This window comes from Apus apus, chromosome 28, assembly GCF_020740795.1.
Source record: "Apus apus isolate bApuApu2 chromosome 28, bApuApu2.pri.cur, whole genome shotgun sequence".
Lineage (NCBI taxonomy): Eukaryota > Metazoa > Chordata > Aves > Apodiformes > Apodidae > Apus > Apus apus.
The window spans coordinates 695438-720447 of NC_067309.1; the positions used below are offsets into that span (position 1 = coordinate 695438).

At 51.9% G+C, this 25010-nt stretch overlaps 1 protein-coding gene across 1 annotated transcript; it reads right to left on the reverse strand.

The window, feature by feature from the left end:
• Positions 1 to 508: 508 nt before the first annotated feature.
• SLC4A8 (solute carrier family 4 member 8) lies at positions 509 to 24560 on the reverse strand. The gene is made up of 25 exons (XM_051641410.1): positions 24429 to 24560; positions 18975 to 19056; positions 17642 to 17776; positions 17059 to 17194; positions 16687 to 16847; positions 15581 to 15766; positions 15296 to 15384; positions 15006 to 15163; positions 14562 to 14649; positions 13952 to 14098; positions 13701 to 13792; positions 11411 to 11585; positions 11162 to 11295; positions 9903 to 10148; positions 9705 to 9810; positions 8614 to 8775; positions 7770 to 7883; positions 7254 to 7415; positions 6454 to 6705; positions 5620 to 5688; positions 4914 to 5087; positions 4691 to 4828; positions 4184 to 4281; positions 3455 to 3559; positions 509 to 3254 (listed from the first exon to the last, which is right to left on the reverse strand). Exons 1-24 carry the CDS (start codon positions 24471 to 24473, stop codon positions 3472 to 3474), a joined length of 3237 nt encoding a protein of 1078 aa, XP_051497370.1. The 5' UTR covers positions 24474 to 24560; the 3' UTR covers positions 509 to 3254; positions 3455 to 3471.
• Between the last annotated feature and the right edge of the window lie 450 nt (positions 24561 to 25010).

The window sequence follows — 25010 nt, forward strand, 5'->3', positions numbered from 1 at the left end:
AAAAAACCCTGTAAAACACAGGGAGGAGGAACTGCTCACTCTGGATGGGGCAACTTCTCCCTTCTGCCAGCACCTTCATCCCCTCAGTCCCATTCCAGAACTCCCTGCACACCCCAGGGTCTGGGAGAGGTGACATGTTCCCTCCTTCCTGCAACACAGTGCTCACTGCAATTACTTGCAGAGAAAAATTAAAAACATTGATTACCATTGAATTATCATTAAATTATTAAATTATTATCATCACATTACTAATAATTAGGGTTTTTTTTACTGACACATTTTAAAATTAAAGCTCATTTTTTAAAAGAGACAACCCAAACCCCACAACCCCCTCATTGCAAATCTTTCCCCACCCAGCTGCTTCCTGACCCAAAGCACCAGGGAGATGGATCCCCCAACCAGATCAGCTCTACCCATTCCCCCCACCACCACCAAAACCCCCTTAAAAAGCTCCAGAGATGCCTCTGACTCCCCCCACCCTGCAAAAAGCACCCGAGTGGCACAGGGAGACAATCAAGCCTTTTATTGTGTTGTTTTCCCATTACATTCAGTGGTCAACAAGAGAAAAACCAGCGACAGAGGCAGCAACACTTCCCAGACGAGACACACGAGACGGCGACGCGGGGTCCTGATGGAAGCTCCACAGAAGGAACCCCGAAGAAATCCGATTTAAAAAAGAAACAAGACACAAACACACAGAGATTCAAAGTGATCGTAACAGATTCGCTTGGCGGACGGTTTTCCTCCCCCTCCCCCCCCCCCCCCCCCCCCCCCTCAGTTTTATTTACAACACAGAGCGTTTCCAAACTAGATCATCTCTTACAATAAAATAAATATTATTTCAGCGTCTCCGAAACAAAAATAGTTTCTGTATTTCTACATGTAGTGTGCTGGGGATAAAACATAGCAGGGGGAAAAATAAAATGATAACAATTTAAAAAAAAGTGCCAGCACCTTATTTCTTACCTTTGTCCATCATTCCCCCTCCCACTTTCCACCCACTTAATTTTAGGAAACTTCTTTTGAAGGGTCTGACGGGGGATTCAGGAGCTGTTTTAAGGCACCAAAGAAGAGGAAAACAGCCAGCACCCATCCCACATCAATGGGGAGGGGCTTTGCTGCCAACTAAAGCATTGTGGGTCACTCCAATGATGATTTTTTTTAAGTGCTAAAGCAAATCCAGGAAAACTTTTGAGAGGTTTTTCCTTCCCCCCCCTCCAACCCCGCCATATAATTTTCCTTGTACAGGGAAATATTAAATCCTCCCAAAATATGGTTTTGTCTCTGGTGTACAAAGGGAAAGGCAGCCACAGCACAGGGTCTCACAGCCAGTCTGGGGGGTTCCAACCACATTTTTTGAAGGCCCAGAGTCCTGTGACTCTGGTCAGGCAAGAACTTGGTTCTCATTGAATTTAAAAAAATACTAATAATGAAAGAAAAAAGCCTAGCCCTGTAAATAGCAAAAACAAAGCTTCCAATGGAGCAGACAGCTGTGCTGGGGCAACGCCGAGGGAGCCTGGTCTGCTTTTTAAATAAGGAACTGCCAAAGCTTTGCAGCCCCCAAAGCCTGGGGAGATGTGGACCCGGGGGAGATGGACCCTGCCTGCTCCTCACCAGCCACAGGGAGTTTCTTTCTCCCTTCCTGACGCTGCAGAGATGCCAGGCATGTGCCAAAAACAACCCCACCCTCTGGCCCTGGTCCCTGCCAGGAGGGAGCAGAGTCCAGCCCAGCTCTCTCCTCTTACACAGAGGAAAATGAAAAAGGAAGAGCAGAATTAGAATAACTCCATCTCAGAGGCAGGGCAGCAACGGGACTGGTACCACAAACACCAGCTCTGGGGGCACTAAGGAAGGAAGGCAGCATCGACAGGACGTGCTTGGCCATCACAGCAGCAAGAAAACCCAGGCTCTGAACCCTCCCTTTCCTCCAAGCCTTTTGCTTTTTGCCCCCCCTTCCTCTGAAGAGCTAAACCAGTTTCCTCCCCCTCCAACAGTCACCACATCATGCTGGCAACAGTCAAATGCCAGTCCCAAAAAGCCACTGGATTTCGGCCCTGCCTGGTGATGTGCCACTTCCATCCTTACACAGCAACTTCATCTTTTCCCCACCTGTTTGCAAGGAGCAACAATTTGCCCTCATCATTTTGGGTTGGTTTAACACAAGAAAATGCTCCTGCAGGGGCTGGGATGAGCCAACAGCAGGAGGATCCCTGTGCATGTCCTAGCCAGGCAGGGGGCACAGGGCTGCAGACACCAAGAGCCTGGAGCAGGTGCTGAGCCCACAGCAAGGTGGAAGGCTGCAAGAGGCCTTTTTCTTCTGGGTTGTTCTCTCCACTAGGCTCTGCAGCCACCTGACCCAACCGCATGTGCCCAGGGTGACACAGCAGCCCAGCAACCCCCCAGAATGTGAAGAGAGCCTGAAAACCATCTCTGCTTACCAGCTTCTTCCTGCAAAGCAGCAGGGGAAGCAAGGAGGACAAGGCATCCTCCTACTTTCCTCCTGGCTCATCCCCACCCTGTGAGAGAAAAGACTTGGCAAGGACGGGGTGAAGAATAAACTGCCCAGAGTCTCAGGGAGGTAAGAGGAAGGAAAGTGGAAGAACAAGGGAGGGGACACAAAGGTGGCAATTCTGCATTTTGCAGCTCCCAGGCTGATGGCAGAGCCAAAACAAAAAATAAAAAGTGCTGTAAAACTGGAGTGCAGGGAGCAAATGTTTCTCCTTCTCCTTAGCCCAACTGCTCAGATGCTGCCTCACCACGGAGGGCACCCCTGGTACCAGTGAGACACCGCGAGTGGGTTCAAGCCAGGGCCCCAGACCAGGCCAAAAAAAATACCTGGTCGTGATGAAGAAGAAAGTGGAGAATGCATCAAATATAACAGAAAATAATGTTGTACATTCAGAGTTTATATTTGGGAAAAAGAAAAAGGAGAGGAGGAATTAGAGATTGAAAAGCCAGCACTGAACGCTAAGGCGGCCGCAGCCCCTCTGCCACGACAGAACCGCAACAACACACGCACGTACACACGGAGGCTTCACAACACCCAGCTCCCACTGCCTGGGACGTGCACCTCAGTTTGCTGGTCTAGAGATACCAAATGCCTGAAGCACACTGAGGGAACTGAAAACATCTCATGGCTTTAATGGGAATCCTCCAGCTGAACAAAAGTGGTTTCTCCCCGTGTCTGCGTTGGCACATCCCTGAGTCACCTTCTCACTCCTCTCTTTCAAAGTCAAGGTTCCTAAACATGAAAACTGGGGGGAGAAAAAGACAAAAAGAGGGAGATCCCCATCAATGAAAGACCTGCCAGGTCCTGCTGACCCAGCCCCATTCGTGGCACCACCCTGGCACAGAGGAGCTGGCTGCTCAGCATCGCCAGCCAGAGCAGGGAATGGCACGAGCTCGAGGCATCGGCTGCAGAGAAGCAGGGCCATGGCCATGTGCAATCCTTTACCTCTTTGCTCCCCAGATTCAGAGGGTCTCTGTGTTCATAGTGAGAGCCTTCCACACGGTTGTTTTTGCCATTTCATCTGAGATATTGATGTCAGAAGGATCAGCCCTGCAACAAAGAGGTTACACAGCAATCTGCGATGGTGGGAACTGATGATCCCAAGTGCATTTTCATCAGCAAGAGGAACAGGGGGGGCCTGGAGCATCAAAGATCAGCATCAGCACAGGGGGTTTTGCTGGATTAAGAGTTCTAGGAGGACATCCAAAGAGCTGCAGAGCTACAGCTCCATGCAAAGGCTCGTGCTGTTGTGTAGCCCTGGAGTGGGCTCCTAAGGCACAGATCAGTCCTGCAACTCCTCATTTTTAAGTATGAGGATCTCCAGCTCCTGTAAAGTCACTAATGATGCAAGTTTTGGGGGTCAAACATGAGTTGTGCAGCCAATCTGCTTGGGGTCAGAGCCCTGCTGACACCTGCATCCCTGCCTGTAGGCTTGATTCTCCCACAAAGCTGACTGCTGGTTTCTATGGGATGGTCAATAAAGAGGGCAGGTTGGATGGGGCTTGGAGCAACCTGGTCTAGTGGGAGGTGTCTCTGCCCATGCAGGGGGGTTGGAACTAGATGATCTTTAAGGTTTCCAACCCAAATCATTCTATGATTCTTTGAAGTAGAGAAAATTGTGCCAAACACTTTATAACTCATCTTGCTGGGGCCCAGCACTTGGTGAGGCTTTACCTGTCACTGCTTTGCTTTGGGGTATCCAAGTCATTGCTCTTCCTCAGCCTCAGCTGAACTGAATTTGCAGCAGCAGCTTCCATCATCTTCTGGGACTCCTGATGGAAAAAGGACAAATCAAGTTCTTGGTCCTTGATCAAGATAGAGATAAACTAAACACACAGCAAGAACATTGGCTGCTGCCCTCTCCTTCTAACCCATGGCAGCTTTGGCTGTTACTGCAGCAGGTAAGGATCTTCCACTCCCAACATTTTTTGTAGGGGTTGAAAACACCAGTATAAGCAATTCTTTCCATCATCCTCTTTATCTTTATTATAAATGAGCCATTTAAAAAATGATACTTCTATTCAAGTGTTAAGCTCACTGCTACTTCAGGGAAGAAAGGTTACAAAGTGAGACCTAGGCCACCAGCATCTGATCTTCCCTCAACATTTAAAGACAAACTGTGATAGAGAAACAGACAATCTCACAGCCCGAGGGAGATGTCCAGCCCACAGAAAGTTTTACCTCTTCTTCTTTGGCTTGATTTTTGGCATCATCCAGCTTCTTCTTCTTGCTTTCTGGCATAAGGTCATCCAGAAAGCTGAGCTCTCGTTTGGAGAAGCAGAAATCCATCACTTTCCGGACAAAAACAAGAGCCAAAACCTTCACGCATAAGAGGGAAGAGACAGTGAGGCCTGAGATGATGCTACATCTCCCCCCAGCATCTCACTGCCCAACCAACTCCTACCATCATGGGGAAGATGATGGCAGCACGGGATGCTTTGATGGCCCAGAGCAGGACGAGGCAGAACAGCTGGATCATGGTGAAGAAATGCACCTTCCGCAAGGGGACGTGCCGCAGGTAGATGAAATCCGGCTGGTGTTTCGCCGGCATCCAAAACAGCTTCAAGCGATCAAAGAACTGCAAAATGAAAGTGGAAAGTTGCCATCTGGGGCCCCTGGAAGGTTTCTGACCCTGTTGAGATGTGGAGGGAGTTTCCAGGATGCAGGCTGGAATGAGAAATCCTGGATCTCACTGTGTTCCCCTGGGGAGCAGCACCCATTTCCCCATTGCTCCATCTATAAATCAGCTTGCCCGTGGGTGCTGCCCACCCAATTGCAATTACCCCACATTGTTCTATAATCAGCATTTCTTGGCCCACTGAATCCCCCAGCCAGGATTCCCACCAGTGCCAGAACCTGCCTTCCATTTACACCCAATCCCCCATCCTCACGTAACCAAACGCTGACCTGCCCTAACCCATGAAACAGAGTGCTCACTGGGTGGCCAGCCCCATAAACCTCCTGTGCCTCCACCAATCTTTGCCTTCTACAAAATATTTTCATTTCTTGCTCCCAAAGAGGCTTCTTCCCACGCCACTGCTTTGCTCCTGCTTCCACAGAGCTGAAATACCAGGGAGCAGACACACTGCACCCTGGAAAAGAGGCCGTACCTGAATTCCTTTGAGCGACGACGCACCCATGTAGAGAAAGACCCCGTAAAGCACAGGCATGGGGATAAACTGGAACAAAAAGAATGTCAGCATTTCTGGTTTTAAATTGCATTTTCAGGATCACCACTCTCTTCTACAGGCACTGCCTAAAACTGCCAAAGGCTTTCAAGTTTCCACAGGGTTTGAGAAGTGTCAGATTTTAACCAGGAGGGATTTTGCGCGTGTGAGCGACTTAATGCTCTGCATTCAGCTGAACTTTTGAGTAACATTTCATCAGAATAATCCTATTTCCCAGAAAGGCTGGAGGAAAAAGAGGTGATTTCACCCATGCTCCCCTATGTCACGTTCTGCAATGGCAGAAAAACATCTCAAGACATTCTTGTGGCAACACACAAAGTGACACGTCTCCTTCTACCCAGAGCTGAGATTACTTTGTGGGAGGAACATGGGAGGAAGCCCACGGGGATGATTCCAGTGTGTTCAGCTCCTGGGAATGGCTGTTCTGAGGCACTTGGGGGAGCAAACTGCAACAGATCAGGTGCTGCCAGTTTGTACTGGTCTGAATATGCTTCATTAAACCCCATGAATGTGGGTGAGCCAACAGACCCCTGAAGGTTCAAGCAGTTGTGTTGCTCACTTGCCTCAAACATCCAAACTGGGGGCTGAGGGTCTGGAAAGAGCAACCAAGCCTGGTTCCCACTGTGGGTCAAGCCCCAAGGTTTGGGATCACCTCCTCCTCTGCTCACTACTACTCAGGCCTGGAGAGATGAGACTATTTTTGTGTAACCTCCCAGAAACCTCACCCTCGTTGGGTGTTTTGCATTTCCCTCTTACCTTTAGCACAGAAGTGAAGAAGACAGAGCAGCCCATGAGCACAAAGATCATAAAGCCAGTGACTCTCTGCTCTCGTATCCCCAGAAACTTGCGTTGTTCTCCTGGAGCTGAGCATGTGGACTCTACTTTGAGGCTATTCACGTGGGTGATGGACAGGACAGTGGCAGCCACAAACCAGGGCATTCCCATCACGGAGCACATGCCCAGCATCACAGACACCAGGAAAAGGTCCAGGTGGTACCCACATCCTTTCTGCAGGAAGGAAACAAGAAACAGAGCATCCTGCTGCACAAGAGCGAGGACCACCTCACAAGTGAGAATCCAACCCTACTTGTGTGTGAGTCTTGGCAATTTAAAGCAAGAATTGGAAAGAAATGTGTCCAGTCTTCGTGCAAGCACTTTGCATGAAAATCTGTCAGGAGTTCAGACAAAGGGGATTTGGGGTTTTTTGTGATACCTGCTTCTCTGAAAAAAAACAACCCACTATTTGCCACTTGCAAGTAGGATGTGACTCTGAGTTACTCCTGGCAGCGCATCCGAATTATTTGTTCCCCCAACTGCTGCTGACATTTTGAAACAGAAACACACTTCTCTACTGCTCTAAGATTAATTTGCTACTCTGAAAGACTCCTCATCTGAACTCCCCTGGTATTTGCTCCCTGAGTCCTCAGTAATCCAGGACAGCATCCTGACACAGCCCCAAACCAATGGCTCCAGAAAGCATTTGGAGTAGGAGTTTCTCCCCATACCTGCAGCCTGGAGTGGGTTGCGGGATGGGGTCATGTCTTGTGGCCCCTCACCTTCAGTTTGTGCTCGTTCCTGTTCACAATAACAGCAGTGATCTGCTGGTCCATGAATATCAAGATGGTGCAGAGCAGGGCTGGGATGAGCGCAGCCAACACTGTCCACCAAGGGTTGGGTCCTATGGGGTTGATGACCCACCCGCGGTCATCTCTGGTGGGCTGCAGCAAAGCACACACAGCAGCATCACTGCCCAGCCCGCCCACCTCACTGGCCTTGATTTTCCCCTCCATCCCTGTGTCAGAGCATATCCAGCCCTGGTTTCACATCACCCTCTCCCACAGGACTCAGCGTCCTCCTTGCAAGCACCTACAGATACTTCTCCCACAGGTACCTAGTTTTGGGGCTTGCTTCTAGTTTCCAGAGGGAAACGATGCACTTGGAAGTGGAAGAGGAGATGGTCACACCACCATCTCCTCCAGACTCAGCCCTGTCCTGCCCTGGTGTCACCTTGAGGCATCACCAGGAACACGAGCATGGGGTGAAACCCACTCCAGGCCAAACACCCCCATTACCTTGAACACATGGGGGACCTGGAGCTTCGGTGATGGGATCCCAATCATTAAGTCAATGAGCACCATGAAGACAATGGTGAGGAAAACACCAAAGTCACTTACTGTGGACCGCACCTGGGGCAAGAAACCAGAGCTGAAAGGGGCATCACAAACGGGGCCATGACATGAGATGGGAAAGTGAGGGACAGCAACAACATCAGGGCCAGGTAACAAAATCCCATCGCTCTGAGGAAATGCAGCCAAATCCCTTGGTTAGATACTGTTGCTGTGTTTGTCCCTGTGAGATCTCGTGTCAGACCTTAAAAAAACATTTAACTAGGTGGAAAAGGGCTGGTTTAATTCAAACCTTAAAAAATATTTAAAACCAAGGAAGCAGAATGTCTGCCATGACAGCCACATTCACAGGCTGGACTCAATGATCTCAAAGGTCTTTTCCAAAGCAAATGGTTCTATGATACCTCAGCTAAAATGGGACTGAGGCACCATTTGTTTCTCAAAAGGAAGAAATTGTGTCCTTTTCTATGGCAGCTCCTCATTTGAATCAACTTTCCCCTTGAGAACTTAATGCACAGGAGGGGGAAAAAAAAACCAAACACTTTGGAAGACCTGATTTCCCACTGAGCAAAACATCACTCTGGGCAGGTGTTGAGGCAGGTGGGAAATGCTCTGATCGTTTTGCACTCATGGAAATGAGTGAGGGACACTCAAGCTGATGGAGAGCTTGGCCTTCAAGGTCAACGTTTCCCAGCTTGACCAAGTCATGGCAAACACTGCTTAGTGCTCCAGGAAAGCCATTTTGGGAAATGAGTGTGGAGTCTGCTGCTGGCCAGCATCTTCTACCTACTCTGGTTGGGAAGTAACGGCTGGTTTTAAACTTCTTCAATAAGCTCGACAGGACAAAGGTGGAGAAGAAGAGGATGCAGCACCAGAAGAGGACATTAGGTGTGTAGGGGCCATTGTGTCCACAGGCAGGTCCTTGAAACTCTCCATGCAAATACCGACATTCCTGGAGAAACAGAGGTCAGGACACAAAGGCAGAGCATGTGCAGCAAGGAAGCCTTGGATAACCAGGGGGATTTGAGGATCTTGGTCCAAGGTCCATCACCTTGTGACCACTGCTGCTGCTGGAGATTCATATTTAATGAACAGCAGCAGCTGAACAAGTGACACGTTGAACCACACAGAGGAGAGCAGAGAGATGAAGTGTGATGGGAAGACCACAGCACATCCTCCACTTGAGTGGTGAGTAACTGTGGCTGGAGAAGACACCAGAGGGGAAGAAGAGACTAGGAACTCTTGGGGATGGAGGAAGAGGCAATGGGGAAGGAGGACTAAGACAAATGTGACAGGAGACAAATCATCCATCCCAGCAGAGGTCTCACAGGACTCATTTCCACTCCTCCAGGGGATAAGGAGGGGGGATGAAGAGGGGGTGAAGATGTCTCTAGGTGCCATCCCATCCCATGCTTGGGCTCTGCTTCCAGCCCCAGAGGCTACTCACACATACACATTCCTGCCTGCACTACAGACTGCGCTGAGTGAGCAAGCAAGGCCTGAAGTTATTAGGAACCCATTAAGGAAGCCAATTACCACTTTCAAGCATGAACTTAAGTCCTCCAACAGCTACAGCAATCAAACCACCCACTTCACCTTCCTCCCAGTCACAAGTACTGTCCTGCAGCCAGGTTGAGGAGGACAGTTACTACCCAGTCTACTACCCAGGTGTTGGGGACCAGGTGGACTGGAGAAGGTGGACTCTCCTTCCCCTGACCAAGCTGGTTAAACCCACACATAAGATTTCAGCAGCATCTTTTCACAGCAGCACCAGCAGGGTTTGAAGCCCACCACCCCCTGAAGGGCTCTGAGTTTTGCACCATGCAAATGTCCCTGGACCCCGTGGCTGCAGCGGAGGAGGCAGTGGCTCGGAGCACTTACAGTCACCGTGAGGTTTTCCCAGGTGATGCCAGACACGTTGATCTTTTTGCTCTCCCAGAACCTCAGGGTTTCGTTGCTGGGATGGGTGGGGGCCTCACACTTACAGCTGGGAGGAGAGAAGCCAAGCCAGGTGTAAGGGAAGGGCAGCCCTGAGCCCCTGCCAAGGGGCAGCAGCATTTTAGGAGGAAAAAAACCCACTAGTAGATGGTGAGGAAGTCGAGCTTGCTGTGCATGTGCACAGGGTAGACCTCTCGCAGGTGAATCAGCTTCTCCAGAGCCTCATAGATGAAGATGATGCAGATGAGGGAGGCAAAGGCTTCCTCGGTGAAGCGGGTGATGTAGCACACCAAGCAGCTGGCATCCGTGGCCACCAGCACCAGGCAGAAGAAGGCTGTCCAGAGCCCAATGCACGCCCGCAGAGAGAGATAGGACAGTGTGTAGTCCCTGGGGAGCCAAACAAACCACAGGGTGGGAAGGCCAGCAAGAGGCTCCAAGCCCAGCCCTCCTCTGGGGAAAACTGGGAGCAATCCAGGAGGCTGAGGATGGTAAATGCGGTTCCCATGCTCTGCAACGGTCTGCGGTGCAGGGTGGGGGCCCACAGGAGGAGAGGCCCATTATTTAATTATCATTATTTAACAATTATGGCCCATCCCTGGAGGTCTTCAAGACCAGGTTGGATGGGCCTTGAGCAACCTGATCTACCGAGAGGTGTCCCTGCCCATGCAGGGGGGTTGGATCTAGATGATCGTTAAGGTCCCTTCCAACCCAAACCGTTCTATGATTCTATGAATTCTGTGTGGACACCTGATTGAGATCAGGTCCCTGTTGTGGCAGATGGTGTCCTCCTGCATGACCCTGACACCCTCACACCCAAACCAACTGGTTTTGCAGCCAGTCACCTGCTGCCAGCGAGTTGGGGCTTAAGAATAACTTGAACTGCAATTAGGGTGGTTCACCTCACATCGAAGTCATCACAGCTAAAGGACTATCATGGAAAATACCCGTTGCACATGAAAAACTCCCACTTTAAAAAAAATAAATCATCAACACTCAAAATATTTCAGCAAAAAACTACTTGGCTATTTGGGCAAAATGCATTTTCACTTCCAGCAAAACTCAGGCCTGGTTTGGTATTCAGAGGGAAGCAAAACCTCCCTCACTCCCAAACCACAGGGATTTGTCTCATCTTCCTTGTGCAGCCTATCTTGGCCATCCACACCTTGCTGGTTTCTCCTTCTCCTTGCTTTAACCCTAAAACCCCCAAACAGCCCCATCCATCCTTCAGAGACCAAAAGCTCTTGCACCATCACGTGCTAAAGCACCTGCATGCCATGGCTGTGACACAGAAGACAACTTTAACAACCACCACTAAGAAAAAATACAAGAAAACCCATCTTTTCTCCATCCCTGCCTTCTTCTGAAGGTTCTCAGCACCCAGCCATGGCAGCCAGCCTTACTTGCAGAATTTGTAGAGGATCTTCTCAAACACAAGGATGGGCCCAGTGCTGCCCAGGATGGTGAGAGGTTGGCCAGCAAAGAGGGAGAACACCACGCCAGTCATGGATGCACCCAGCAGTGACTCCATGGCACTCTGTCCAGGGGAGAGAGGCCACAGTGAGTAAACAAATCATCAGGAGCAAAAAAAAAAACCCAAAGTCACTTCAGAAAGGACTTTTGCAGGAGTGTTTTTCCCCCACCCCACTCACTATGTGGCCATCAGTCGCCTCCCCCAGCAGCCCCCCAAAGGTGATGACAGGGGACATGCAGGCACAGTAGAGGAAGAGGAAGGAGGCCAGACACTGCAGGTTCAGACCATCCCGAAAGTCACTCCAGAACCACGGGGCTTTCCTCTTCACATCCAGGATCAAACCTCCAAAGAGCCTGGAGGAAGGAAAGGATCACTGAATCATCCTGGTTGGAAAGGACCTTGAAGATCATCAAGTCCAACCATAACCTAACTCTACCATAACCCTACCATAACCTAATTTACCCGTTCAGTGCTTAAATCATGTCCCTAAGCACGATATCTACATTTCTTTTAAACACTTCCCTGGGCAGCCTGTCCCACTGTCCAACCATTCTTTGGGTAAAGAAATTCTTTCTAATCTCCAGTCTAAACCTCCCCTGGTGCAGCTTCAGGCCATTTCCTCTTGTCATTATTCACTTGGGAGAAGAGCCCAACTCCCACCTCCCTACAACCTCCTTTCAGGCAGTTGTAGAGGACAATGAGGTCTCCCCTCAGCCTCCTCTACTCCAAACTAAACAATCCCAGTTCACTCAGCCTCTCCTCACAGGACTTGTTCTCCAGGCCTTTCACCAGCTTGGTAAAACACAGGCTGTTCTCCTGGAAGAGCACATTGAATTTTCTTTGCTGCAGAAGTGCAATCACTGGAACAGAAGAGCTTTCCTGGCTGAAAAGAAGACATCTTCTCCCATTTTACAGCCAGTAGAAACCAAGGCACATGAACAAGTCAGAGAATCATAGAATCCCAGACTGGTTTGGGTTGGAAAGGATCTTAGAGATCATCCAGTCCCACCCCTCTGCATGGGCAGGGACACCTCCCACCAGCTCAGGCTGCTCCAAGCTCCATCCAACCTGCCCTTCAACACCCCCAGGGATGGGGCAGCCACAGCTGCCCTGGCCCAGGCTCTCCCCACCCTCCCAGCCAACAAGTTCCTCCTCATCTCCAACCTCCATCTCCCCACTGCCAGTTTCAAGCCCTTCCCCCTGCTCCCATCCCTCCTGCCCTTGGCCCAAGCCCCTCCCCAGCTTTCCTGGAGCCCCTTCAGGCACTGGAAGGTGCTCTCAGGTCTCCCTGGAGCCTTCTCTTCTCCAGGCTGGACACCCCAACTCTCCCAGCCTGGCTCCAGAGCAGAACTGCTCCAGCCCTTGGAGGAGGCTCCTGTGGGAAGCTGTTGGAAGATCTCCCAGCTCCAGTTCTTGCCCCACCTCTGGCCAAGGCCAAGACCATCAGGGAAGCTGGATGTGCCTCTGTGGTTAAGACCTTTAAGGAGGGGAAAGGAATTGCTGTAAGACCTGAGGGAGAGGGGCAGGGGAGAGCAGTGCTGAGCAGAGATACCGAGGGAGCGAGGAAGAAGAGGGAGGAGGTGTCCAAGCAGAAGCTCCCCTGCAGCCCGTGGTGACATGGCAGCTGTGCCCTGCAGCCCATGAAGGAGCAGACGTGGATCTGCAGCCCATGGAGGACCATGATGGGGCAGATGTGGATCTGCAGCCCATGAAGGACCATGGTGGGGCACACATGGACTTGCAGCCATGAAGGATCCCACACCAGGGGAGATGGCTGTTCCCAAAGCAGCCCATGACTCTGTGGACAGCCCAGGCTGGATCATCTCCTGAGGGACTGCAGCTGGTGGGAGGGACTCATGTCAGAGGGTTGGTGAAGGACCCTCTCCCATGGGAGGGACCCGTGGTGGAGCAGGGGAAGGCTGTGAGGAGTCCTTCCCCTGAGGAGGAAGGAGCAGCAGAATCAACGTGTGATGAACTGATGCTAAACCCCCACTCCCTGTCCCCCTGTGCTGCGGGGGGAGGAGATGGAGAAATGGGGAATGAAGTAATTTGGGTCCAGGAAGAAGGGAGGGGTGGGGGAAGGTATTTAAGATTGGGTCTTGTTCTCTCTTTCTCCTTTTCTGATAAATTCAATTGATTATATTTTTTTTTCTCCCCAGGTTGTGTCTGTTTTGCCCATGACCATAACTGGTGAGTGGACCCTCCCTGTCCTTGTCTCCATCCATGAGTTTTTAGTTGGATGTTCCCTCCCCTACCCTGCAGTGGGAGGAGGGATGAGTGAGTGGACACCTGCTTGATCCTGGCTGGGTGGTGTCCCCTCCACCGCGACACCAGCCCCGGGGACCAAGCTGGTTCGGTGGAGCCCCTTCCCTGAGCCAACTCACCCCAGAAACCTGCTGGAAGGGAAGGTGCACACTCAGCTTTCAGAGGCAGACCAGAAATAAACCCCAGACTCTTAAAGCTCACACCTTCCCGTCCGCTCCAGTTCTGGCCCACTGTGCTTCTCGGGCTTCCTGTGCGCGGCGCCGTCGTCCAGAGCTCCCGGCATCTTCCTTTTTTCCTGTTCCAACAGAGAAAAGATCAAAGACACGGATTGGCAACCAGGGGCTGCTTGTGCTTCTGCTCTGTGGGTACAGGACGACGTCGAAGTGGGACCAGGTGAGGGACCCTGGGCAGCAGTCCCAGCCCTGTCGGTTCCTCCATCCCCTGCAGCGCCCACCTGTGAGGGGACGTTTTTCGGGGGCTCAATCCGGATCGATGGGTCCCACTCTCCTGGTGGCAACACTGTGACCTGGTCCAGGAACTCGTCGATGCCAGCCACGAGGTCAGCCTGGTTCTTGCCTTTATAGGCAACGTCATGGAACACCTGCCAAGAGGACAACCCACCTTGGATCTCCCAAGCAGTGCAGTAAGCTCTGGGCTAAATGCAAGATGATTTTCCCCAAATTTCCTCCTGGAACTGACAGGAAATATTGCCCCAAAAAGAAAAATCTGTGCAGCACGGTACTTGTAACCATCTGCACAAGGTCCCATTCCCCACCACACACCACACCCTGTGCTTAAAGAGAAATTATTTTACTGGCCCTTCCAGTGCCACTACTGGGGACCCTGGGGAGAAGGACACGGAGCAGGATGCACCCGGGTGGGATTTCAGGCCCCAGGACGTGGAGTGATGGAAAACCATGTGTTTGCTTTGAGGGGGAAGGTGGGGTGGGCAGTTTGGAGAGCTGCAGGCAGCTGGGACAGCAACTCCTCCTCCTCAGTGCTACAGAGATAGGGAGGGGGAAGACAGCCAGCAATGACCAGAGAGATCTCTTATCTCATCACACCTCATCCGTCATGATAGTAGCCATGGACCTGCCAATCTCATGGTACTGATGGGCTTTTCCTCCTGGTCCAAGCAAAACAAACAGGAACCTGAGCGAGAAAAACAAAATGAGAGAGAAGAACATGTCCATGCTCGAAGGGCACCAAGGAAATTCCCAGGAGCTCCCACCCCAGGGCACAGATCCAGAGGGAACACGCAGGCTCACCAACTCCTCTGATGAATTTGAAATTCATCAAAACTGATGGCACGTTGGGCCAACTTCCACTAAAATTGGCCAATGGGTTTAAAAGCTACAGCAGGGAAGGGAGAAGCAAAGGTGAGGAGATGAAGGTGGAGGAAACATGCTTGCTCCCACTGGCCTTGCTCCCTCGGGATGCCAAACTGATGCAATTTGATGGTTTGTTGGTTTTTTTTGAAATAAAAACTTTGTGCTTCTCATTTGGACCTTGTTGGGATGGGAACTTCGGTCATGCCCGGGAGGAGGACAGCTGGGGTCAGGCGGACAAAGGCCACGATGGGCTGGTGAAGGAAATCCAGCTCTCCTACGAGCACGTTGGAAGCTTCGGCTCCGGTGGGAATTTTCTTCATGAAGTGCAGCTCCGCCTGGGCAGGACAAGCAACTTTCAGGCAGTTACCAGAAAAGCAAAGCCCACAGCACTTTGCAGCACGCTCTGCAGCCAAGTTTGCAAGAGCAAATCTGGCCCTGAAGGCCTAAGAACGGGATGAGTGTCCCACCTTGCTTAAATCCATTGCACCAGCTTCCTGGTTCAGCCCATTTTTAGCTTCTGTGGTGGTGGGAGAAGGATGAGGGGTGAGTGTTTGGGCTGGTAAGAAAAAAATGACAATCAGAAAGATGGGCAAGGAGCAACTGGGATCCTTCTCCTTCGCCAGGACAAGCCTAAAGAGGCCAAGCCCTGCAGGAACCCTTCCCTGGTGCCAAAGCCCTGCAGGAACCTTTACCTGGTGCTAAAACTGTGCAGTAACCCTCCCTTGGTGCCAAAGCCCTGCAGGAACCCTCACCTGGCTTGTCAAGGTGGTGCAGGTCTGATTGCTTCTTGCTCACATCAGCAAACGAGCGGACGATGGGGAGAAGGTTTCTTTTCTTCTCATTCTGGTGATGATGCTTCTTCAAAAGAACTTCTCGGACTTTGGTCCGCACGTGCTCATCAAACTCTGCAGACTGTTCTTGCTGGCCCAGGATCATGTCTGGGGGTGACAGAGGGAAATGAAGCTGTCAAAGCAGAAATCCCCCAAGTTTGATCCCCGCAGCTCCCGGGAAAGGCTGCTTCACACAGGATGACTTAACACGGGCTGAGCCTGGCTTAGACAAGACATTTTAATACAGTTCAGCCTTTGCAGCAAAAGCAAGACTTTTCTTTTGCTAAAAACCACCATCATCAAAGTGTTTATTCATTACTCCGGTAAGATAATTATTCCCCACTCTAACGAAGGCAATCTCCTTGCCCCATCTGTCCTGTCTGCTCTACACCTTTAACCAAATCAGAAGCCATCTAGAGCAGAGACTTTCCCAGAGTTTCCTTGGCTCATCAACTGCAACTTGCTGAGTCCAGGGAGAAACATGCTAAGAACAGCTCTGACTGTTCCAGCTCTTGAAAGGGCTGAATGGAGACCTGCCAGTCAAAGACCATTTCTCAAAAGCTGCTTTTTCAGTTAACTTATCTTCCCCACCAAAACACTGCTTGCTCATCTGCCAGACAAACTCTGCCTTTGAAAGTCTTGACTCCTGCATGTTCAGACAAAACAAACAAAAAAAAGAATGTGAGGAAAAAGGTTGTAATAAATGCTTTATTTAAGGAGGTTCAGCTCTTCTGCAGATTTTGTCTAAGAGCCTGCTAAGCCCTGACACACGCTCCCTTCTGCCTGCAGAATATTCTCTAATCCCTTCTTGAACGACACAGATTTCTTTCTAAAGGATCCGCTCACAGAAGAAAAAGCTGGTGCGACAGTTGCAAGCCCAGCCTACACCCCAAACCAACTCACGACTTCAAATCCCAGCAGGATTTCTGGAAAAGGACCCCGCTTTGGGGTAGGGAGTGATTCAGGAGAGAAGGGCACGGTGGTGAGGCGAGTTCAGCCCATCCCGAGGGCCGCGGCGCTCACGGTACCTGCGATCTCCTCGATGCTGTTGGCACAGACATCCAGCAGCACCATCCCGTTGATGATGCAGCTCCGCAGCTCGAAGAGGCTGTGCAGGGACAGGGTGGCCACGTAGGGTTTGCTCCAGCGCTCGCCACCATCCTCCACATCCTCCTCAAACTTCAGCCACCTGCGGAAATCGGGCGCGATCAGCCCCATCGCAAGAAAACCATCCCAGCTCTGCAACCCCTTTAATAGAGCTACAGGGCCAAGAGGAGAAGGCTCCTCAGACCAGCACCTGCAGATGCTAAACCTTCACATCCCAGAGAGTGGAAAGCAGAGCCCAAGGGTGCTGCTGGTGTAGGGACTCCTCTCCCACTGCAGCCAGAAGCAGGATTTACCTTGCTGTTTCCTTCCACTCAGCACCTTCATCGTCTTTCATGCAGATCTCATCCAGTTGGGTGAACAAGTCATGGGGGACATGCTGCTCGTCCTCCTCCATCCCGAGGATGAACTGCACCCGCTGGGACGGGGTGTCTTGGGCAGAAGACAAAGCCCTGTCCCATTACCACGCCTGAACATGGCCCGTCACACTCACACACCAAGGGGGCATCCAACTGGCACTAGTTCAGCCAGAAATATCAGGCTGGCCCCACTCCCCTGACTCTGTGTGGGCTTCCACAGAGCATCTATTCCACCTCTGCACAAGGACGGGCTGCTTTCCTTCCCTATGTTTCTTTCTTAAAGCCAGGAGCCAAAAGTCATTATGCCTTAAAAAACTGTTAAAACCTGTGAAATTCTGGGAAAAGGGGGTTTTGCTAAATAACACCACTTTCCCTGGCAAGAACAGCGAGTCACTCTGTGGGAAACTGTTCTTCTTCCCCACATAAGCCTAAACAGTTTCCCACACACTGCAACTGGCCACATGGACCTGCTTGCAGAAGACCCCAGTGCCCACGGAGCCCCGAGGAATTTGGGACTTACAGTGATAACCCTGCTCTGCCGGGGCTGGGTCCTTCTCCCGGTCCCGCTTCCGATGCCTCTGGCCGTGGGGCCGGTGGTGCCGGTGGCTCTGCCGCGCCAGGGGCATCCGCACGCCCACGTACAGGGTCCGGTGGCCTGTGACAAAGCAGCAGGTGCAGCACATGGGGCACTGCAGCAACGGGTGACACGGCCAGGGCCTCCCTGAGCCAAATCCCAGGAGAAACACCAACTTCTCTTCATTGTTGTCACAGAATCACAGAATATTAGGGATTGGAAGGGACTCCAAAGATCACCGAGTCCAACCCCCTTGCCAGAGCAGGACCAAAAAACCACACACAACTAGGGCAGGTCACTCAGAAAGGCATCCAGACAGGTCTGGAAAGTCTCCAGAGAAGGAGACTCCACAGCCTCTCTGGGCAGCCTGTCCCAGGGCTCTGTCACCCTCACAGGCAAGAAGTTCTTCCTCATCTTGAGGTGGAACTTCCTGGGCTCCAGTTTGGATCCATTGCCCCTCATCCTGTCCCAGGGCACAAGTGACAAGAGCTTGTCCTGCCTTCTTGATGCCCTCATGTATTTATGGACATTAATTAGATCCCCCCTCAGTCTTCTCCTCTCTAGACTGAACAGCCCCAGGTCTCTCAGCCTTTCCTCATCAGGCAGGAGTTCCAGTCCCTCCATCATCCTGGTAGTCTCAGTTGGACTCTCTCAAGTACATCTCCATCCCTCTTGAACTGGGGAGCCCAGAACTGGACACAATACTCCAAGTGAGGACCTTCTGTTGCCAAGCCAATTTTACTCAAACTTCACAAAAAACGGAGCAACAAGTGACAGCTCTGGGTCATCTAACAGTGCCCCCTGACAGCATCAAACCTCTTCTCAAGTTCCAGCTTCAGCTGGACAATGCTCAGACTTGCTCATTAAGCAGTGACAGAAGGCAATTATTTTTACAATCTTTGAATGGTAGGAGGCAACAGGATCAAATCAGTCCCATGATAATGAACTTCAGAACAAAAAAGGAAAATAACAGCCCCATCAAATTACTCTCCTGACTTCTCCAGAGCCAGGAGCAGCCTCCTGGAGAAAACAAGCATGAATTATTCCGCCCCAGGGCTAAAACTCACACCCTGGCCTCTGCAGGGTCTCTTCCTCTCTGTTTAAAAGATAATTAATAATAATTAAAAATGTGAAATTAACTGTGCTGCTTTATGAAGCAGCACAGCACATTTTGCTGCACATGATGTGACACCGACCAAGGGATGTTGTGGGGACTTTGTGTGATGGGAAAATGCGTGGGGCTGGTGGCTCCTCTACCTAGATCTCAGCAGAGACTCACCTTCCAGCTCCTCCTTCTCATAGTGAATGTTCACAACATTGCTTGTTCTTCCCCGGTCAATCACAGCCTCCTCATCATGTCTCTGGTTAGCAAGGAGAAGGTGAAAGTTGGGGTTGGGTGTACAGAGCTCCCCTATGTCCTCCTGACCACCATCCACCCCATGTCCACACCAGGCCACCAGCATCATGCCTCCATGTGCCTCCTCCTTCAGGCACAGCCCTAAAAACATGCACTTGTAGGAGGTTTTTTCCTCCTGTATCCACATAAAACAGCCTGTAGCATCACCTATATTGTATACAATAGGAGTTGAGAAGTATTTACTACAGGGGGCAGAGAGCTGAGTGTTTCAGACAAAAAAAAACAAAACAGCAAAGCAGCCTCCTGCTTTGCTCCTGAGGTTCCTTTAAAAAAAAAAAAAGGAAAGAAAGGAAGGAAGAAAGCAAGGAAGAAAGCAAGGAAGAAAGCAAGGAAGCAAGGAAGCAAGAAAGCAAGCAAGCAAGCAAGCAAGAAGGAAAGCAAGAAGGAAAGCAAGAAGGAAAGCAAGAAAGCAAGAAAGAAAGCAAGAAAGCAAGCAAGAAAGCAAGCAAGAAAGCAAGAAAGCAGGAAAGCAAGCAAGCAAGCAAGCAAGAAAGAAAGAAAGAGAAAAAGGAGGCATTTCCAAACTGAAAAAAAACCCAAACGAGTTTCAGCCTCCAAACGTGATACCCGCAGGGCTCACTAGATGGCACTTGGCCACAGGACGTGACCACCAACAACCTCCAAAGGCTCCCAAGAACCTACAAGGGCAAAGCTTCGGCTTCAGCCAGGCTCGGGCTGCCCCTGGTGCAAGCGTGATTTCCAGGGAAAACGGGATTCTTCCCCTTGGGAAAGCAAACGGCTGAGAGCTAATGCCCTCCCCAGCTGAAACGCCACTGCCAGTGCTGCAGGATGAGCCTCTGGGCCTTAAAAGCCAAAGGAGAACCACAGGAGCAAACAGAAATACATATTTTTATTTCTCTTTTCCCGTTGCCACCAGGGCCGGAGAAGGAGAATGGAGCATTCAAAGAAATAAAAACCCAACCACATCTCATGCTGCAGTCACAACTGCAGCTTTGAAAGGGCCTCCTCGAGACACTTGATCTCTCTTTCCCCTCTTGAGGCTGCACTTTGTCTTTTGATTGCTATGAATGCCTTAAATACTGAAGAAAATACATCAGCACTGCTGGGTTTCTCCTTCCTTGTATGCACGGACAATAACTCATCCAAGCAAACCCAAATCTGTTCAGCCACCCAAAGAAAGTCTCTGCAGTGACCAAATACCCTTCAGTTTTCATGAGTTCTCCAATTATTCCTTTATTAAAGGCACAAAGGGGATGGTTTGGGACTATTGAATTGCTGAGGTTCTTTGCAAGCCCGTTGCTGTCATCAAAGCACCCAAAAAACTGTTAAGAAACAAAACAAAACAGAAAATCAGAACAACGCTGGGATTCACGCCCAGTTTCTCCATTTCTGAACCTGAAGTTTGAAGAAGAGCAAAATACTGATAAACCTGAAGGAAGAGGCTGTTGGATGAAATTCAAGAGGCCAGAGCTACACTGTGCATTGGGACACAGCCCAAAACAACCAAAGCTGTAACTGTCAAGTGAAGCTGCCCATGCTGTGCTGGCATTCACAGCCCCTTGTCCTAATAATGCTGCATCAACCATGAAGATTTATTGAAAAACTAGAGAATAAAGAACTTACGATGATTCAAACTGCAAACACTAAGGTGAAATCTGCTTTTCAACCCCCAAATTCCTGGTTGGACTGAGCGGCACCACCGATGCTCGGGAAAGCACATGCCTCCCAGGCACCAGTTCCTTGGATGAGCAAGAGGAACAACCACACCTGTCTGGAAATGAGTTTGCTGCTCCCCGAGTACTAATTTCAGAGCCGACTTGTTGCTCCCTCCCCACCAGCTCCCAGGACTCGCCCACGTTTCCCGGCAGCCGGGTCATCACGCGCCTGTGGCTTCCCCGTCCTCTTCCCAGTGACAACCTCCGCCACTCTCCCTCCCCTCTTAGCAACACATCCTGCTCCCCTCCGGATTTGCCAGAAACAACCCAAACCTCAACCTCAGCACAGGTGCCAGATGAAAGGGCTAATAAATCTGCTTTAAATTGCAATTTAAATAAAATAATGATTTAGATAAAAATCACAACTCAGATAAAATCACAAGCTCGAGCGTGTTAGGCAGGGGTTGGAGTGGGAATAAATGGAGCAATCTGGGAGACGCTTCTTTCCAAGCCCCTCAGGCCACATAGGAAAAGTCTCCTCCTCTCTATAAACCATTTTGCCTCCGTGCTCCTACCAGTGATGCCCCCACAGCCCTCCTTGGTGCCAATCATGTCCCACGGACCATCCTGCTGCACGCCAAGGGGATATGGGGGAAAATGTTCTCACTGTCAGGGGGATGCGCTGGGACTCGGCCATCTTTCCTGTCACTCTCCCAGAAGTGTTATGTTGGGAACTTGCATTCTGGTCAATCCTCACATCAGTCACTGGTTCGTGGGGGATAATTGAACCTCCAGATCAATGAGTGGGACCGATTCAGCCCTCACTGACAGGAGCTCAGGGGCACCCAGATTGCTCAGGGGCACCCAGTGTGCACCAGCGCCAGGTACACAAAAGGTGACAACAGAGCCATGGAATCCTTGAGCCATGGAACCGCTGAGCCATGGAATCAGGCAGTTATTTAAAGCCATGCACCCCAGGACTCTTCCAGCTTGGAAAACTTAGTGGATGGAGAGAAACCAGCTCTGCTTTGAGCAAAAGCTCTCCAGGATAGAGAAACAGGGTGGAAATGTCACATCCTGTGGGGTGAGAGACATAAGCAGCGTTTGGGCAGCACAAGCTGCCAAAATACAAGGGAGGTGGAAACCACTGGGAAAACGTTACAGGGTGGCACCGATTTTCGTCAACATTTCCTACAAAAATCAGGGCATTTCAGGAAGGTCTTGCTTTGTCTCTATCCCTTTGGTGTATCAATAAATCCTTGTTAGCCAGACCACGTCCAGAGAAATGACATTTTTTACCCCCCTCCGTTCCTCCAGCAATCTCCAGCTCTGCTTGATTTTCCAAGCTGAGCCCATCCATCATTTCCACTCTGCAAATTCATTTGCTCTAATGAACTTCCTCCCTGGTGCTGCTGGGCACAAAGGTTAACTGCCCAGCTTGCCCTGAAAGGTGACACGGGGTGTAAAATAATGCAGCGAAGGAAGGTGACACCGAGGTCTCATCAGTTAAAAGCCCATCCTCATCCAAGCTAGGATCCCTGCTGCTTTTCTATTACTCAGTATTAAACCTTCAAGAGCAAAACCAGGAGGAAACAGAACAAGTGGGCACCTCTGGGTCTGCAGCAAGATGCTCCAAGCATCCCATTGCCCTTCCCAACCATTGCAGCATTCCTGAATTCATGGCAAGACCTGCACAGAGATGCCACTGAAGGAACCACTCAACACTCATTCCGTCTCAGTTAAGCCACTGAGATGGACCCAAGTGGTTATTTCACTGAGGAAATTGCAGGAGGATGTAAGGATTTAATAGGTCTATGGGATTTGTGGGTCTGTGGTCTTGGGGTGGGATGGAGCCAGAAGGAGAGATGCCGCTGGAAAGTGAATTACCCCATCCCAGGAGGGGCACCAGCACTTGCAGACACTTTGCCCTCCCCTCTCGGTCCTTCTCTGCTGCCAACAGGAGCCTGGAAAACATCAAATCCTCGGAACTGGGCTGGGAAAGGGGCTGCCAAGTTTTGCATCAGTCACTTCTGAGTGCTGGAGCAGCCAGAGCTGTTCCACTTCGCTATTTTCTAAGTAAAAAGCTCCGGCTGGCTGCTTCAAAGCTGGTTTTGTCAGGAGGCTGAAAGTAATTACTGCTTGTAAAAATGAAATCAGAAATTGCTGGAGCAAAGGAGTAAAGCCTGTTTCGACATGGCTGCAGTGAACCCCTTCATGGCACACGCTCAGTGCATCCTTGCCCTGCATCTGTCTCCAGAAAACTGCTCCAAATTTATTTTGCTGCATTTGTTTTTTGTCCCAGCAAGGATTTTTTAGAGTCCTGCCTCAGTTCACTTGTCTCAGTGCAACTCCTCTGGTTAAGTAAAAAAAAATTTTCCTTGGGGAAGCTTTGGTGTAATTGAGGACAAGGAAGAACACAAAGCAAAGGTTCAGTTCTGACTTTGAGTCCTCCTGGCACTGGAGGAGGCCAAAGGCATCGTACAAGGCAGCAAATCTCATGTCCTGTCCCCCCTGGCCTCTCACACACAAGCAGGACAAGCCACTGGCAGCAGGAAGGAGGATTAATGTAATTAATCGCACCCAAAGTGCAATTAATAACATTGACCCTGATGTTCTACAGGAAGAAGGTAACAGCATGCATGGGGACAAACCAGGCAGCTGCTCTGGTGGTGGAGCAGCAGACCCCTCCCTGCCCATCATCATCTCCATCCCACCCAGACGAAGCCCCTCTCCCCACAGCTCTGTCCTTCACTATCAGGTGGGTCAGCATCGTCCCCCCACGGGGACCCCTCCAGCTCCTGGGCCAGGGGTTGAGCTGTGACAGGGACTGGACCCTGCTGGCAGCAGGAGAGGACAAAGTGGGGCTGCAAGGCGGGATGCAGGTCATGGCCGAGCACCACCAGGCTGTGACTGTCATCCCTTGCTGGCGGAGATGGAAATTCCTTCTGGTCTTTCCCCTGAGCTCTCACTGCGGGGCAGGGTCAGTAATTCCCCCCCTCCCGTTGCCATCCTGCGGCCGATGGGTGCAGCAGGGGGTCGGACAGGCCCCCCGGAGCAAAGAGATGCTGAAAGAGGGGGAACCACCCCGCTGCCTCCTGCCCGCACCCAGCTCGGGCACATCCCTGCAAACGCCTGGCGGGGACAATAGCTGAGCACCCCCCCGGCTGGCGAGGGGCTCTGCCTTTGTGCCCCCTCCGAGGGGCCGCAGCATCACCAGGGCTCACACCGAGATGCGGAGAAGGGGACAAAGGGGGGGCAGCGGGGACCCCCCCAACAGGCACCGCGCAGGTGCCTCCCTCCCTGCCTCGCATCCCCCCCCGCACCCACCGCGGGCCCCCCGCGCCCCCCGCTGCGCTCCCGACCCCCGGCCTTGCGGATGCCCCGCGGACGCCTCGCACCCCCCTGCGGAGGCCTGGCCCCCCCCCTCGCACCCCATTTTACAGACACCTGCCGCTCCCTCCCACCCTCTCACCTTGCAGATGCCCTTCACCCCCCTCCGCACGCCCTCACAACCGCCTCGCCCCCCCTCTTGCTATCGCCGCTCCTCCCCACCCCCCTTGCAGACCCCCTGCCTCCCCCAGCCCCCCACCCCCCCCCCCAGCTCCCCCCGCCCTCGGAAATGCCGCAGTGAAGCAGCCACGGAGCATCCTCCGCCCGGCCCGGGGGTCCCGGGCATCCCCCCCGCGGCCGCTGCCCGCACCTGGTAGCTGAGGAGCCCCGCGGGCTCGTTGCTGCCGGCGGGCATGGCTGGGCCGGGAGGGCCCGGGCTCCCCCCCGGGGCTGGGGCCAGGGGGGGCCGCCGCCGCTGCAGCCCCGCGCCCGCTCACACCGGCTCCATCTCCCGGAGCCGGGGCCCAAACCCCGCCCAGGCCGGGGGGCGGGGGCGGGGGGAGGAGGCAGGGACGGGGGGTCGCGGGGGGGGGGGTCTGGGGGCAGCGCCCGGCCGGCCTCCTACGGCCCCTCCTCGCCAGCCCCCCCCGGACCCCCCCAGGGTCCTCACCCCCCGGCCCAATTACCTCCAGCGTCTCCCCCTGATCCTACCTCAGCATCACCTCAGATCCCCATCCCTCCCATGTCCCCTCCAGGTCCTCCCCAGCAGCCCCCCAGCTTCCCCTCACCCCAGCACACCCCAGCTCCCCTGCTAGGTACCACCCTATAACCCCCCAGCTCCCCCCCCAGCATCCCCTCAGCTCCCCCACAGCACCCTCTAATTCCCTCCCCAGCACCTCTTCATGGAATCGTAGAATCATAGAAAGGTTTGTTTTGAAAAGGACCTTAATGA

Excerpts from the sequence above, each read along its gene's own strand:
- SLC4A8 (XM_051641410.1), bottom strand. The coding sequence starts at position 24,473 with ATGCCCGCCGGCAGCAACGAGCCCGCGGGGCTCCTCAGCTACCAG. Across the intron at positions 10,149-11,161 it reads ATCCTCTACAAATTCTGCAA|GGACTACACACTGTCCTATC; the intron begins GTAAGGCTGGCT and ends TTGGCTCCCCAG. Across the intron at positions 7,884-8,613 it reads GCCGTTACTTCCCAACCAGA|GTGCGGTCCACAGTAAGTGA; the intron begins GTAGGTAGAAGA and ends TTCTTGCCCCAG.